Below are 15,507 nucleotides of genomic sequence, written 5' to 3' on the forward strand. Positions count from 1 at the left end.
TAGAGCGAGTATAATGTCACAGTCACAGATACTATTTGTAAGGTATAAATTGACAGTATACATATATGTGTAGGTGTTTCTCATCACACAAATGCTATGTAGAGTAAAATGTTGTAAACCAGCCATACAATATCCCCACGCTTCTGAATATTTTAGTTAATGTCATAAACTGCTGATTAAAATGGAAGAGAGGAGGTTCTGTTTTAAAACTAGGTTATGCTGAAGCCTGTAATGTGCTGTTGTCATGACAGGTGTGGGTGCTCTGTTCTCTTTGTTTAGTGGAGGAGATGGAGAGAGATGGAGGAGGTTATTCCATTAATTTATGTTTGTTTCAGGTTGTTCCGCCTGTAACAGTGCGGATGGGAGTCTGTGACATGACTTTAATTGTGAGAGTTAACAAGGTTAGCTACACTTTACTGTGTTCATGCTGCACAACTCCCATCCTGGCCTCAGAGCATGAAAATCCATAAACCTTTCGTCCAGAAGCAAATGGTAGAGAATACATTTGGCCAATCACATCAATAACCTCCTGATAAAGGTGGAAAAAGCTGCTTACTTCTCTCCGTGTCTCTCTTTCTCTGTCTCTATTTATTTTTCTCTCTCATGTCAACGAGATAATTTTTTTAAATAGCTAAAATATAGTTTTATTTAACACATTTGAAAAACTGAGTTCATTTCCACTGTGACATTCTTACCACTCCATGAGTTAATATGAGGTGTGTTAATTTAATTGTTTACAAACAATAGTAGAAAAAAACATGCTTTTGGAGCTTAAAACATTTTCTTTCTCTCATTTGAGTTACTGACAGTTTGTTCACTGTAGTTTCCTAACAATGTGAAGGGGACAAAACTCCTGCTTCTTTTAGCTAGAACAGGTTAAACTGGCACATTACCACATACTGACTCAGATGCTACCTTTATATGGATCCATTATTTTGGGGGGATTCCAGTAGCACATGTGTCGAGCATGTGCTTGACTGTGCAGTTGCTCAGAAGCTCATGGCCTGTTGAGGACTCAGCCTTGGGCAGTAGGTAGCTTAGCTGGACTCTGAGTTGAAGACTCAGGTAGGTGTTCCTCATCTAACTTGTACTATGTCTACTAAATTCACAGGAAATTGTTTCTCAAAACCACTTTATTTCAAGGCAGATGTTAGTGTTTAAATATCACATATGATTGTAGCCTATATATGATTTGAAAATAGCCTACCTGTCTAGGTAGATAGCTAGCCTAACTCTCAGAGTGTTGCTGAATTGCTGCTCATTGAGTGTGATCTCAGGAGACATTACAACTAGTACATAGTAATTGTCCACCATCAGGGTGTGAAATATTTTGACCAAGCTCACTTTGCCCCCTGAAGTAGTGCTTTTTTTCTGCTTTAGCCTTTGACATCTTAATTAAAATTAACCTCAGGTGTGGCCTAGCTCTGGAAACATTTATGGGGCCCGCCTCCAGATGCCCATTAACCAATCAATGTTGGATACTTGAATGCTGAATGAATCCAAAATGTCAAATCATGTCTGGGCACAATTTCCCAAACTGCCAACTAAGGGATAACCTGCTAAATTTCAAATTTCACTGTATTTCAGGGCAAATTGTCTATTACACGGGAAAAGTCTAATTTCACGGTCCGTGACACGATTTTCATGGCCAAGAATTTGGTAGGTCCCCAGCTATGTGGAATATAAGACCATGAAACCCTGCTTCACTGAGTGTGCAGTGGGCCCTGCAGTCTTCTAGCAACCACTGTAGGCTGCTGGGCCATGATGCTGAGACACTAGGGTCTCCGAGGTCATGGGGGTTAGCTACACTCCCCCACCTCACTCCTGCTCTACAGTTGCAGTGAGGCATATTCTCTCTCTCTGATCAATGATGGTGCTGAAGCATGGCCACCGACTTCCTAAACGGAGGCGCACAGCAGAGGCACGCTTTTATGTACTTTGATTGGACAGTGGGCCGTTGTTAACCCCGGTGCTGATTGGCAGGGGAAAACATTGCCATTAACATCGCTTCAAATTTCACTCACATGTGAAGTTCAGTCAGATTTGGGAAAGCCAGGAGCTATTTTAGGGACCTTTATCAAGATGGCATTATTATTCTTACTTATTTGGTTCCAATTTATCTACTTGTAGTTTTTTGTATAACTATAATGAAATAGCTATGTGTGTTTTATTTGTTCAAATTGACAAATTATTTGTGTTTCTTTTCATGATTTTACCCCAAGGAGGTAGTTTGGTATTTAAAATGCTTTTCAAATTGTATAGTCGTGAGCGCTATGATGTTCATTGCCATTTTCATCTAGAAATGGTCTATTCGAATTAGATTGCATACGCTGTTATAGCACTATCATAGTGCTGGCACATATTTAAATGATGGGGGTGCAAGTTATGTCCTTAGCTGAGCCTTTTTAGACTTTAAACTCAGTTTCTAGTAATTAAGTACTGCTATAATAAGAATTTTCATTGTTTTTACTCATACAATCACTATATATGACAATTCATATTACAATCAGATGAGCACGTGTGTGTGGGTTGGTGTATGAGTGTGTGTGTGTATGTGTGTGTGTGTGTGTGTGTGTGTGTGTGTGTGTGTGTGTGTGTGTGTGTGTGTGTATGCGTGTGGCTGGGTGGCTGAGTGTGTGCTGTCTCTTGGCTCTAGCTGCTCTGTGGTCAGGTCATGGCGCACGTCCTGCTGCTTGCCTTTGCTCATTAGCTGGGAGCCAGAACTGGTCCCAGGTCAGGGCGGCGCCACTAATGGCCGGATCGTGCGGGATTACTCGTGATGAGGCCTGCAAGCTCACACACTGCTCTCTGCTGTCCTCTACAGTTAAGATGTGATTACAGTCAGTGCATGCGATGCTGTCGCTTCTGCCTGCTTCTGCCTGCTTTGGTCAGGAGAAAGTAGCTCGTGCCCCAATCAATGTGCAATTACCAACAGGGCCGGGGAGGAGTGCACAACGCATGGCTTTTATTTGAGAATCTGGAGACTGTAAAAAAAATCACTCTTTGTTTCATTTGTTTAATCTCAGCTTTTGTAACTTTTTTTTTTTTGGGGATGTGGTGGATCTGAATGGATTTTAACATAGTGATTAATTTCTGTGAAACATAAAAGCATATCTTAACTGGCATAAACTCAACAAGTTTGATGTATTTATGAATGCAAACTATTTAGCATTTTGAAGAATGTTGGAAGAAAATTGCATTTTCCCTTGGTGGTGTAAGAATTCTTTAGAATTGACTTTAATTGGTTAAAAGCATGACTGTTGAAGCAATTAAGATGACAGGTGAGCCTCTGTGGTGGGTATGTTCCTTTAACCTCACCTATCGAAGCTGACACATCTCAAACCCTGCTCCACATGTTACCATGGCAGCAAGTATTTGATTCCATTTAACTTTTCCATTTTGGTAAAAGACATACAGTGTGCTATCAGAATTTTCATACTGTGGAACTTGCCTGTACTTTATATATGTTTATACATACACTTCATAAGTGATGAAACATCTCTTCATTTGGTGTACAGTCAGCAATAATATTACATGTACCATAATCACACCACACACACACACACACACACACACATACACACACACACACACACACACACACACACACACACACACACACACACACACACACACACACACACACCTCCTGTCCCTGGCCCCCCTCCCGTTTGGCTGTCCCTGTGTCCCTGTCACTGGTGTAGAGGGTGGCTCTGACAGTTGTGACGGGTGCGGACCGTGACTCTGAGAGCATTCTGCAGTCTCACCCTGCCAGCCTCAGACTCAGCCTCAGTCTCAGCCTCAGACTCATCCTCAGACTCAGTCTCAGCCTCAGTCTCAGCCTCAGTCTCAGCCCCAGACTCAGTCTCAGTCTCAGTCTCAGCCTCAGTCTCATCCTCAGTCTCATCCTCAGTCTCATCCTCAGCCTCAGCCTCAGTCTCAGCCTCAGACTCAGTCTCATCCTCAGCCTCAGTCTCAGCCTCATCCTCAGTCTCATCCTCAGTCTCAGACTCAGTCTCAGTCTCAGCCTCAGTCTCATCCTCAGTCTCATCCTCAGTCTCAGCCTCAGTCTCAGTCTCAGCCTCAGTCTTATCCTCAGTCTCATCCTCAGTCTCTGCCCCAGCCTCAGTCTCAGCCTCAGTCTCATCCTCAGTCTCAGCCTCAGTCTCAGCCACAGCATCACTCTTTGTCTCAATCTCAGCCTCAGTCTCTGCGCCAGCCTCAGTCTTTGTCTCAGTCTCAGCCTCAGTCTCAGCCACAACCTCAGTCTTTGTCTCAGTCTCAGCCTCAGTCTCAGCCACAGCCTCAGTCTTTGTCTCAGTCTCAGCCTCAGTCTCAGCCACAACCTCAGTCTTTGTCTCAGTCTCAGCCTCAGTCTCAGCCACAACCTCAGTCTTTGTCTCAGCCTCAGCCTCAGTCTCAGCCACAGCCTCACTCTTTGTCTAAGTCTCAGCCTCAGTCTCAGCCACAACCTCAGCTTGCGTATTTCTGCTTCAGTACCACTGCCATCTTAACACTTGCGAATGAGTGGGGGTTGCGTGTGTGGGGTTGGGCATGTGAACTTATGTGCATATGTGTGTGTGTGTGTGTGTGTGTGTGTGTGTGTGTGTGTGTGCGTGTGCAAGAGGTGGGGGAGGGGTCCTGGGCACTGCAGGGAGGTTTTAAAGCAATACAGTACACGTCATGTTTTTATAAACTGGCCGGTTAAGGGAATTATCAAAAAATGATCAATTAATAAAGTTAGTGGTGGATGTATTTTTATTAAATGCATCCAGAATTTTATAACCTGCAAATCATATAAAACAGCATATAGTTAAGATAATAAGAAAAGTATAAGAAAAAATGACAGCATTATTTAGACGTAAATTCTTGGCATTTGTGATGGATTTGTTTAACACTCCTTCAGTTTAAGATAAGAAATGTTGATAAAGCAGAACTGAGTTTCACACATGGAAACCAGTTTGTCATATGAATGTGTAAACATCAGGATTGCAATAGCCATGCTAGTAGAAAATGTAAGTCAATACATTTGTTTCCTAAATAACAAATAATACTAATACTAATACTACTATTACTTCTACTGATAATAGTAATACTAGGCTGATGCAATCAGCAAAATATTAGATATAATGATGACAAAATACCAGGTATTAAATACCTAGGCTTAAAATGTTTTGCTTAAAACTGTGGATGTACATACAGATGAAATCAATAATTACGTGCTTGTAATTTCCATGCGCATATAAGGTACAAGCAAAGTAAAGTTCATTTTCATTATAAGCAAAACAATATATTTTTCAGTTTCTCTTATTTTGTCAAAAATGTATGTTTACCAGTAACTTGTATTTTTCATTCAGTTGTAACTTCTATCCAGCTGGACATTATTCAGCTTTAACTGATCACATCTGTGTCATCATGTCCAGGGTATCAGTGCAAGGCTAGAAGTGCTCGTTCACTTCAGTCCGGCCAGCATTATTGGAAACCGGTGGTATGATTGTGTCTTCAAGATGGCATCCAAGTAGAACTCATTTTTTCCCCATCCTCTTCAAAACTCTTGACCAAAATATGATCCAGTTTCCCCCGCAATAAAAAGAATAACTTTTTTAGTTTTTCAAACAAGTGAACAGTACTGAATATTTGGGCAGACAGGCAATTCATTAAGGTAAGTAATCATTAAAACTGTGAAATCTCTTTAACTGGATTTGATCAAATTTGACTTTCTACAGGGAACCATGTTTGACTTATTAATAATAGAAACAACGTATAAAAAGGTTAGCTACCTGTGCATACTGGGGGTCTGTAATCCTGTGCAGTACACTCATCAGACAATGTACGGAAAGCTTTTGATTATTAGTCAGGAAAAAAGCAAGAAGCGCAGACCCAGAGAGGCAGAGAAAGGGCAGGCAGAAATCAGTCTGCAGTGGTCTGCTAATTCAACAGCTCCTTCAATTTCACCAGTGCTTATTGCGTGATTATTTGGGCACACCGAAAACGCATGTGTACTGTCAGTGATTTGATTGCATTATAGAGCCCAAAGCTGTGGCTCCCTACCTAGCGCACTCCGCAGTGAGCCACGTGCATTTGGAGCATGGCTCTCTCCACCCGCTTGAATTGCTGTGACCTAGAGCAATTCTTGAACAAATAAGATTGCCTTTGTGTGCGCATTATTTTCTGTTGACATTCGCTAAGCACTTGGGCTGCTGGCCACAGGAGATAGATGAGGGCCCAAAATGTGTCTGTACCCAGCGTCTTTAATGTTACCTTGAGAGAAAGTAAAGAGGGGCGCTGCTTTTCTTGTCTGTGGCCGCGGCGCAGAGCATGGGGCGGCAGTGGAGGGAATAGGTTATTTGGCCATGACTTCTCTTGTTCTCGCCCTCCTTTTTTTTCCCAAGCTGCCTTTCTTTTTTTTGAAGGGACAAACAAACAGCCCCAGAACCAAGTGAAGGTGCCCTCGCACAAATTTTCATTTCGATCTCCAAGATCTCATCTTTATGAATGTTTTTGCACACTTTGACCTGCCTGTGCATGGCTGCTCTGTAGGCTGTATGTCTAAACCGTACAAAATTTCTTTTTTTTTTTTCTTTTTTTTTTAAGGTCAACACAGTGCACCGCATAGTACAATAGTCCAGTTCCAGTGAATTTTGAATAATGTGTTTGTTGAACACACGGAAAACTTTTGCAGCTCAGTGCTGGCAAGAGTCCTTTTTTTTTTTTCCCCCTTTGAACGAGAAAGATTGAATGAGTAAGAGACAGTGACTTAGTGAAAGAGCGATAGAGGTAGAGAGCATGAGAAAGAGCTTGAGAGAAAACAAGGGAGAGGAAGAGTGAGAAATATTTGTGTGCGCATGCCTCTGTGTCTTCCTGAAGCCGCTCAGTATTAATCATGCCCAGGGAGATAAGAGGCATGCGGCTGGCTAGTGTCCTCTGAGCCCAGCTCTCACTTTAGTACCAATTGCTCCTCCATCCACTGTGCCTGAGCCAGGGCCTGAGCTTTCTCCCAGGCAAACACTGCTGCAATATCCATTATGCCAGGGGCCAAGGATAATTTATTGTCAAATAAGGAAAATGGGTCAACACTAATGTCACTTGATGATCAACCACCCATGTTTAATAAAACGCAGCGGTGGTAGTGCGTGGTCCTGTATAGCATCTCCGGTCCCTGGTCTGCTCTACCTGGCCACAACACTGTGGTAATTACCCCTGCTGTCACTGTGGTAAGTGGTATTAATGGCAGCCATGTGCACTTTAGTGCGCGCTGAGCTCCCAGCGTCGTGAGATGGGATTATTATAGGCGTCCAGCTGCAGTGGGTGCTTTTTTGTTCCTGCGGGTATGTGTGTGTGTGTGTGTGTGTGTGTGTGGGTGGGAAGGTGGGAGAAAGCAGAGGGTGGGGGTGTTGCTCCTCCTCTTTTCTTGCATGTTTCCCCTGTCTCTCACTCCTCTTCCATCTCTCTGTCCACAAATCTTTTCTTTGCCTTGATGTTTCTCTCTCTTCTCCTTTATTTCTCTCTCTCTCTAACCTCCTCCCTGCTCCCCTAAAGGAGAAAGCACTGTTCCAAATCGGTGCTACATCATCTGAAATCGTTAGTGTGGCGAGTTCCAAACAGCTGTGTGTGTTTTTAACGTGTAAACTAATGAGTGTGTGCCAACAGCAGGCGCCGGGCCCTCCCTGCTGCACCCCTCCTGTCACACACGCTCACCACCACGGGCAAAACATCCATTCTGATTGGGCATGAATATTTAATTATCCCCCTCCAAATGATCCTATTTATCATTCAAAACTAGTTTGTCATTGTCACCAGTATGACTTTGAGCTGCAGTGCGTTGGCTGCAGGAGCGTTCCCCATGAGATGAAGCCGGCCGTTCAGCTTCTCAGGGTGGTAAACACCCTGTTAACTTTTTACAAGCAACGTAGGCTCATATTGTGGTAAAGGGCAGCGCTAGACATGAAGCGGCTGGAGCACCCAAGCCGTCTCCGACTGCCAGCCTACTGCTATCTCCGTGCCCTGAGCACACCAGGCCATCTACGCTGAATAGCCGTTTGCATGTTGTGAAGTACAGGATGCAGCTTAACGGCAGCATGTGTTGTTTCTCTCATTTGCTGACAGATGTCTGAAGTGTGCTGACGCGCCCTGTCAGAAGAGCTGCCCCACTAACCTTGACATAAAGGCCTTCATCACCAGCATCGCCAACAAGGTAATCACCTTTAGTTCATGTTCCACAGGTCGTAGGTCACAACGCTGCATTTATGTATTGCTTTGTGTTTGGTAGCACTACAGGTGATATCTTTGCCTAGGGAAAATGTGCTAATAACAATTTTTATGTAAAGCATTATTGAGTCAAATATATCATATTACCTATCAGGTGACAAAATAATCTAGGCTTCCATAAAACGTATCTTTAACATGCTCTCAGTGAATATCAGGGGCCTGTTTTAAATGTGAAGAATGTCTTAAGTGCAGCAGTACAATATATTGTCATTTTCATAACTGCGCAATGCATGTCCTCATAATTTCATGCCTTGTGCAGTGCTAAGTGGTTAGGCCTGCTGAAAAAAGGAATTCCATGTAAAATGAGCTAGCATAAGCCAATGTGTTTGCCATTTTCATTAAGAGTCAAGACTCTGCACTGAGATGACAAAGTACTACATCTGTGTTTGGCTCAGTCTGCTGTTTTAATGAAGGTGTCTGGTGTTAGGGGCAAGCAAAATGCATGCTTAAAACTGTGCTAATTACAATAGGTCATGGGATATGTCCTTTATTATCGTAGTTACTATATGGCAATAAATGAATATGATGAGTAACAGTTAAAGAAAGTAAATGTGAGCCTATTTTGTAATAAGTCTCCACTTTAATCTGACATAAGAAGTGTGTAAGGTAATGGATAAACCTCACAAAACTATGATCTATGCTCCATGTTTTCTGGAGATGCACAGAATCACGTTCTATTTCATGCACTTGATTAAAATGAGTCATTTCTGGTGTACTTTCTATCTACAGCTAACATACTGTGTATTTACAGTTTTTATCCTGTTGGGCTTGAACTATGTGCACAGGTATTTGTGACTCATCTGGACTGAAATATTCTTGCCCTGACTGATTCATTGCTATATTTAAGAATTGCGCTTAGCTCAGCTGGTTAAAGGTATGGTCTGACAAGATATTAATACATCAGCACTTTGTTCTAATTTAACATCACTTTACATTGTGCTTGTAGAGTTTATGATTGCTCCCACATGAAAGTAGCATGTCTTTTACTCACACCTTCATAATATTGGGTCATGAGGTAGATGCTGTGTGTGATGAAAACAGAGCCTTTATACAAGTTTTTCTTGTTGGCTAAGTGCAATGACCTGAGGCATTTATGAGTCCCATAATCAAAAGATACAAAAATCAAAAAAGAAAAAAAAAGGTTTACATGCCCGAAGACTTGCATCTTTTTTTTACCAGTTAATTTTTATCTAAGCAAAGTGCTTATATACATACTTACTAAACTAGACAGTATAACAAATGTTCCATGTTTTTTTATTTAGAAGAACTGGCTTATTTCTAAGAGTTTCTTTTGATACCTTGGAATAGGTGCTATTTAATAACATGAAGGATACTGTTTGCCATTCCTCATGTCATTCTAAAAAGATTAATTTTAAAAAGAATGAAAAGATATGAAAGTATTTGGTTCTGTTTCTTCAACTAACCTTGAGAACTTGATGTAATTGAAATATACGGACACTCACTTTCCCCTTACTGGACCTTTTATTGAAATGACAAACATTGCTATTCTGGCAAAAAGGGAGATTTGACATTCAGAAAATTTGCAGAATGCAGATGAACTCCTGCGTCTAATGGCAAGCTATGCTTTTAATAAAGTATTTTTCTTTCTCAGATTCTGAAAATGCTTTGAATAGCCCGGTTTGTCTTTTGCACATGCTTGCTTGACTTTATAGGAGTTCTCAAACCATACAGGTTTTTAAAGCTATAATATTCCAGGTCTCCCATTGGCTTGGCACTACACACTTAGCCATCAGCCAGGCATTGAAGCCTATATAATCAACATGAAAATGCCCTTCCAAAAGGCTCTTACAGAGTGCTGCTTGGCGCTCACCTTTCCCGCGCTGCCCTGCTGTTCAATCAAGGCTGTTGTCATTCATTGCATTTTCTGAAGTTATAGAACACCATTTAGTCGTCTTTATCCTCGATTCAAGGCTGTCTGCTGAACAGTGCTCCCGCTCCAGTGCTCTGGCTATTCACACGGGTCTGACGGTCTGAACGCCTCTGTCTGTAGTTGTTTGCGTTCTTCAACCTCTCAGCCAGGAGCAGTAGCAGCGCTGAGCATCCTGACACTGTTGAATTCCTGCCGTTTCCAGATCGCTCTCTGCTCCCCCCAGTGATTCCTCACCAGGTCCTTTCCTCACAGACATGCATGTGTTCCTTCACAGAACTATTACGGGGCAGCAAGGGCCATCCTGTCGGATAACCCACTGGGCCTGACCTGCGGGATGGTGTGTCCCACCTCGGACCTGTGCATGGGCGGCTGCAACCTCTTGGCCTCCGAGGAGGGGCCCATCAACATCGGAGGCCTGCAGCAGTTTGCCATTGAGGTATGTCCTGCCAGAAGAGTGAATGCTAAAAAGGCACCTAACCAGGCACCAGCTAGTCTCCTCTATAAAGTGGCTCACTGTGCAATTACTATCGGGCAGATAGTTTCATAGGACGTTCATGAACTCGTGCATTAATTATTCATTTGAGATCTGAGTGGCACAGGTGGGAGCTAACTTGGTGTTTTATATAAATGGACATGAACAAAGTTTTATTCTGTAAAGCTAAAAAACAGTGTCTTGGATTACTTTAGTGTTAGTACCACTGAACACAAGCAAAGGACCAAGTTCTCATGTGTTGGGATGTCAGGGGTTCTCCTGCTTTTGCGCTTTTACCACACACATATGAGTTTCTGCACAAGCTCAGCATGTGCTCTGCGGCCGGCCCCTCCGCTGACCCGGCCGCGATTTAGCAGTAGCTTCTCCCTTCTTTGTTTAGCCGATACAGACCGTGGTGGAGCGACAGTGCAGGCTAGCAGTGCTGTAGTAATGGGGCATCTCTCTCTACTGTCATAACCCCACCCCCTACCCCCCAGCCACGCCCCCACCCTCACCCATTCCTGCTTCAGCCGTGTGATTCTGCCATCAGAGAGCAGGCCGCAGCTCAAAGTCAGCACAGACGACTTTGTTAGGACGCCAGTGTTAAGAACCTAAAGCAAGAAGGGAAGGCTTTCATGTCTAAAACAGACATGTTAATGTCAGATGCTCTTCATTTCATGTTCAGAAGGAAGAACTAAGGTGGGGGGGGGGGTGTGGCTTGGCTCTAAAGCGGCGCCGGTGAGGCGGTGTGGTTCACCCTACATCGATTTCAGTGGAGATTTGCTCGCTGCCACTGGATGCTCATTGTGTGCCGTGACTGTTATCAGCGGTGGCAGCTTTTGGCGTATAGCTCGGGGTTTTTGAACTGCTACATGTAGAATTTGTTTGATCATCTGCCGCCTTGTTTTCTCCCGCGGAATAATGATTGGAACTACAGGTGGCTTATTCCATGGTGCAGCTTCGAGATAATCAGAGTATCTGTTCTTGTCATTGTCATAGTGAGCTTTATTTAGTTCCGTGGTAACTGCTAATTAAATGAAAATGTCAGAGATAGTGTGTGGGCTTGAATTGCTGTCTTTGACCCACGGCCCTCTGCCACCGCCGCTAAGGGAGCTGCTGCTCTAACGAAGGCTCTCCTCTCCACGGTGTGAGGCAGGAGGCTCCAGCAGTGGCAGTGATATCACTGGTCATATTCAAGAGAGACAATATCCTATGATGACTTTGACACTGGAGCTCATAAGTGGATGAATTAATGGTAACAGAATTGTGAAACATTGCAATACGCCGGGCGTGTTAGCCTTCTTGCAGAAATCTTGACATTCTGTATTTCGTAACTTTTAACTTCGGGGTTGTGTAACTGTGTTCGCTGGCTTCTCTCCCCATTCGGACAAAAGTGAAGTGGAGTTCAAGGAAACCCATTAATGCAGCCCCAATAGCAGACAAACTGAATAAAGCGAATACATTATAATGCGAGGCGGCCCTTTCAAAGGCTTTGTACAGGATGCACATGAGCAAGTGTAGCTGCCAGGTCTAATACAGTCGAGGGACATGACGCGGCTAAATTACCTTTCTGTAGCGCGGTGTGGCACTGGGCTTTATCTCTCAGCCATTTGTTTGCAATTCTGATAGGTCCTGAGATGTCATGTGTCTTTAATGAGCTGAAGGATGAGCCTTGGCAAAGCCGACATCTGGCTCAGGCCTGCTACACTTCCCACAACTTCCCACTGCCCCCATCAGCGGGAACAAAGAGGGACAACAACAACAGAAAAAGGTTCCATGACTTCCTGAAGAATAAAAGGCACAGTTAGGAAAGTGGCTGGTCTCTCCTTCCACCCACTTCTGCCGTGACTTATTAGATATCTCTGTCCAGGTGGCAGCTCCTCTCTGCTTAAATGTGAGAGGTCAGGCTGGCTCTCCAGCCGATAATTAGACAAGGGCAGGAAGAGGGGCTAGCACCGGCCAGCTCCATGCCGCGCCCTCTCACGCTGCCGCTCTGCACTTGCAGATGAAGTCGGTGCCTCATTTTCTATTAGGGCCCAATGGGCAGCATTCTGTCTATAGGTGGCTTGGCGCATTAGCGCTCGCCCGCGGCGAGCTCTCACCCGCCCACGTACCCGCATGTGGGCTGCCGGAACGCGGGGTCAGGGGCATGGCAGCATGGGTATTGCCCCCCCAGCATGGGTATCCCCCCCCCAACACACCCCACCCCCCATGTGCAGTGCATGGTTTTTAAGACCTGCCGCCCTTTTAACAGATTGCCTCCTCTTGAATATAGGCAGAAGTAACTGAAAACTCCTTATACGCATTGTTCTGTTAAAAACACTGCATTGTCTGAACAGTCACATTTACATTTAGCAATGCGCTTTTCCAGAGCAACCTACAATAGTGCTTTGTCATCTCCTTATCCTTATGCTAGCACAATAGACCAGAGCCTAAGCAGAGTCTGAGCTTTTGTGAAGAATTTTGTTAATATGTATGTGTAAAGAAGTAAATCTAGGATTAGTGATTAATCATGTGCCTTGACGTGGCTGGTGATCATTAAAGTGGTCATTAAGCGCTGGGTCTTCATGATACATTTGACCGCAGAGGGAGTTTCCTACTGGGACAGAAGTGGGAGTTCTTTCCACCATTTGGATGGTAGTACAGAGTCTTGAGGCATACCTTCACTGTATATTGAGGGGTGGGACTCTTTTTTTTATGGTTTTCAAATGTATTTATTTATTTTGCCTTAAATGTGTTTAAAGTTTGCTGATTTTGTTTTATTATTACAATTATTGGTTGTATTTCTGATTATCAAAAATTTCTGCCATTTCTGATATCAAAAAAAAAAAAAATGCTGTGCCTCAGATCCTCCTAGGCAGTTCTCTGAGGCTGGTGTACACTACCAGCAGAGACCGCGTCCCGTATGGGGCAGACATCTATCTGAGAAAGCGCAGGCACACGTCTTATTCGCTCCAAAGAAATGTGAATATATATTAGAGCAGTAGTGAGTGCATGGGGCTGAGGAGCTCATTACCAGCCAGCTCCTGTCCTGCTCCCAGACCCCCTGGCCTCTTCCCCGTGTCTTGTCAGGTGCAGTTTGCAGTGCATTTTTTCAATTAGATGATGAGAATTAGAAACCAAAGATTATGCTTGGAATTGATGCATTGTTTGTTTCATTGCAGCAGCAGTAATAGGAAGGGTCTGTAAAGCGCTTTCAGGGATTATTAGAAATGCATTGTCATGTAGCACTTTGGGCTTCACAGTTCATGAGATTCATGAATAACTAAATTAATATCACCTATAATGTTGCCTGCTCAGGCATAATATTGTATTAGCAATACAAGCCTCTATGTATGGATCTTGATAATCTTATTAAGAAGACAAAGCACTAGTCTCCTCATTTTACAACTGTTAATAGATATAGTGCTACAGGCTTCTCATTAAAGCCTGTTTGGATAACTTGCTTTGTTTTTATGGATCTTCCCAGCTATCTTCATTTGATGTCTTCATATAGTTGTTCATGGAATAAATGACTTTTGTCTGTTAGGTCGCTTATCTAATTCTACTCAGACCCTGAGACAGTAGCAGAGTGCTGCTCTGTTGTTTCTAAGATTCTTTCCTTCACACTGTTTCACAGCTCCACTTTATGTGTTTATATATTAACAGGAGCATTTTCAAACAATGCCTTTGTTCTATATCATATCATGGAGGAGATACAAGAGTCACTCTTTCTGTGTATGTGTGTGTGTGTGTGTGTGTGTGTGTGTGTGTGTGTGTGTGTGTGTGGTGTGTGGGTGCGCGTGCACATATGTCTCTGTATGTGTGTTGGTGCGTGCCCATGTGCGTGTGTTTCTGCCTGCATTTACAGGTCTTCAATAAGATGGGTATTCCTCAGGTGAGGAATCCTAATCTCCCACCTCCGGAGGAGATGCCTGACAGCTACCACTCGAAGATAGCTCTGATTGGCTGCGGTCCTGCCAGCATCAGCTGTGCCTCTTTCCTGGCCAGGCTTGGCTACGATAACATCACAATTTTCGAGAAGCAGAACTATGTCGGCGGACTGAGGTGTGCAGTCTCCCCTCGTCACCATGTCTGTTAGAAAGTCTGACCCATGCTTCACGCTCAGCATTCCAGACCAGCTACCTGCTCTGGCATAGTAAAGGCCTTTGTTGATCAGGCTGGCCATGATCGATATGACGAATGTTGCATAAGGCCAGAATAATTAATGAATGGTCCCTGTAATTGGGAATATTCATCTTTCACATGCCGAGGTGGAGCGGGGTTATCAATTCCCCCTTCCTGCTGTCGGAGTCAGCGCGCTGATGCCTGGTGGAAACCCAGCGCTGTCCAAACGCCGTGAACGGCACTGAGCAGCTAAAGTTTGACAGCAACATGAGATTCCAAACAGCTCACACATCAAACGGAATAACATGGAAAAGTGTCCTGTGTGAGGAGAGGGATTCCTCTCTCTCTCACTTTCTCACTCTTTTTTTTGTCATTTTGTCATTTCCTATCCATCTCCCCCCGAGCCTTCCTCACCCTTCCTCTCGTCTATTTCCTCCTCTGTTCCTCCGTTCCTCTCTCATGTCTTTGCTCCCACTGTTTTCCAGCTCCTCCGAGATCCCTCAGTTCCGCCTGCCCTACGAGGTGGTTCAGTTTGAGCTGGATCTGATGAAAGACCTGGGAGTGAAGGTAATAAGCAACATCGCACCTCTCACACACACTCCGCCTGTCCCTCTCTCACACACACTCCGCCTGTCCCTCTCTCACACACACTCCGCCTGTCCCTCTCTCACACACACTGTGCCTTCCTGTGTGCCGCTCACAAACACTCCACGTGTCTCGCTCTCTCACACACAAACGTGCGCACTTTTTCTCGGCACACACTTTCTGA

At 44.0% G+C, this 15,507-nt stretch overlaps 1 protein-coding gene across 1 annotated transcript in view; it reads left to right on the plus strand.

Annotated features, from left to right (window-relative positions):
* dpyda.1 (dihydropyrimidine dehydrogenase a, tandem duplicate 1) overlaps positions 1–15,507 on the plus strand; it is a 112,771-nt gene that overhangs the window by 20,227 nt on the left and 77,037 nt on the right. Inside the window, exons 4-7 of the mRNA XM_027016151.2 lie at positions 8,107–8,194; positions 10,434–10,595; positions 14,482–14,678; positions 15,224–15,305. Coding sequence (XP_026871952.2) covers positions 8,107–8,194; positions 10,434–10,595; positions 14,482–14,678; positions 15,224–15,305 — 529 coding nt within the window. The remainder of the gene's footprint in view (positions 1–8,106; positions 8,195–10,433; positions 10,596–14,481; positions 14,679–15,223; positions 15,306–15,507) is intronic.

This window comes from Electrophorus electricus, chromosome 10, assembly GCF_013358815.1.
Source record: "Electrophorus electricus isolate fEleEle1 chromosome 10, fEleEle1.pri, whole genome shotgun sequence".
Taxonomy (NCBI): Eukaryota; Metazoa; Chordata; class Actinopteri; order Gymnotiformes; family Gymnotidae; genus Electrophorus; species Electrophorus electricus.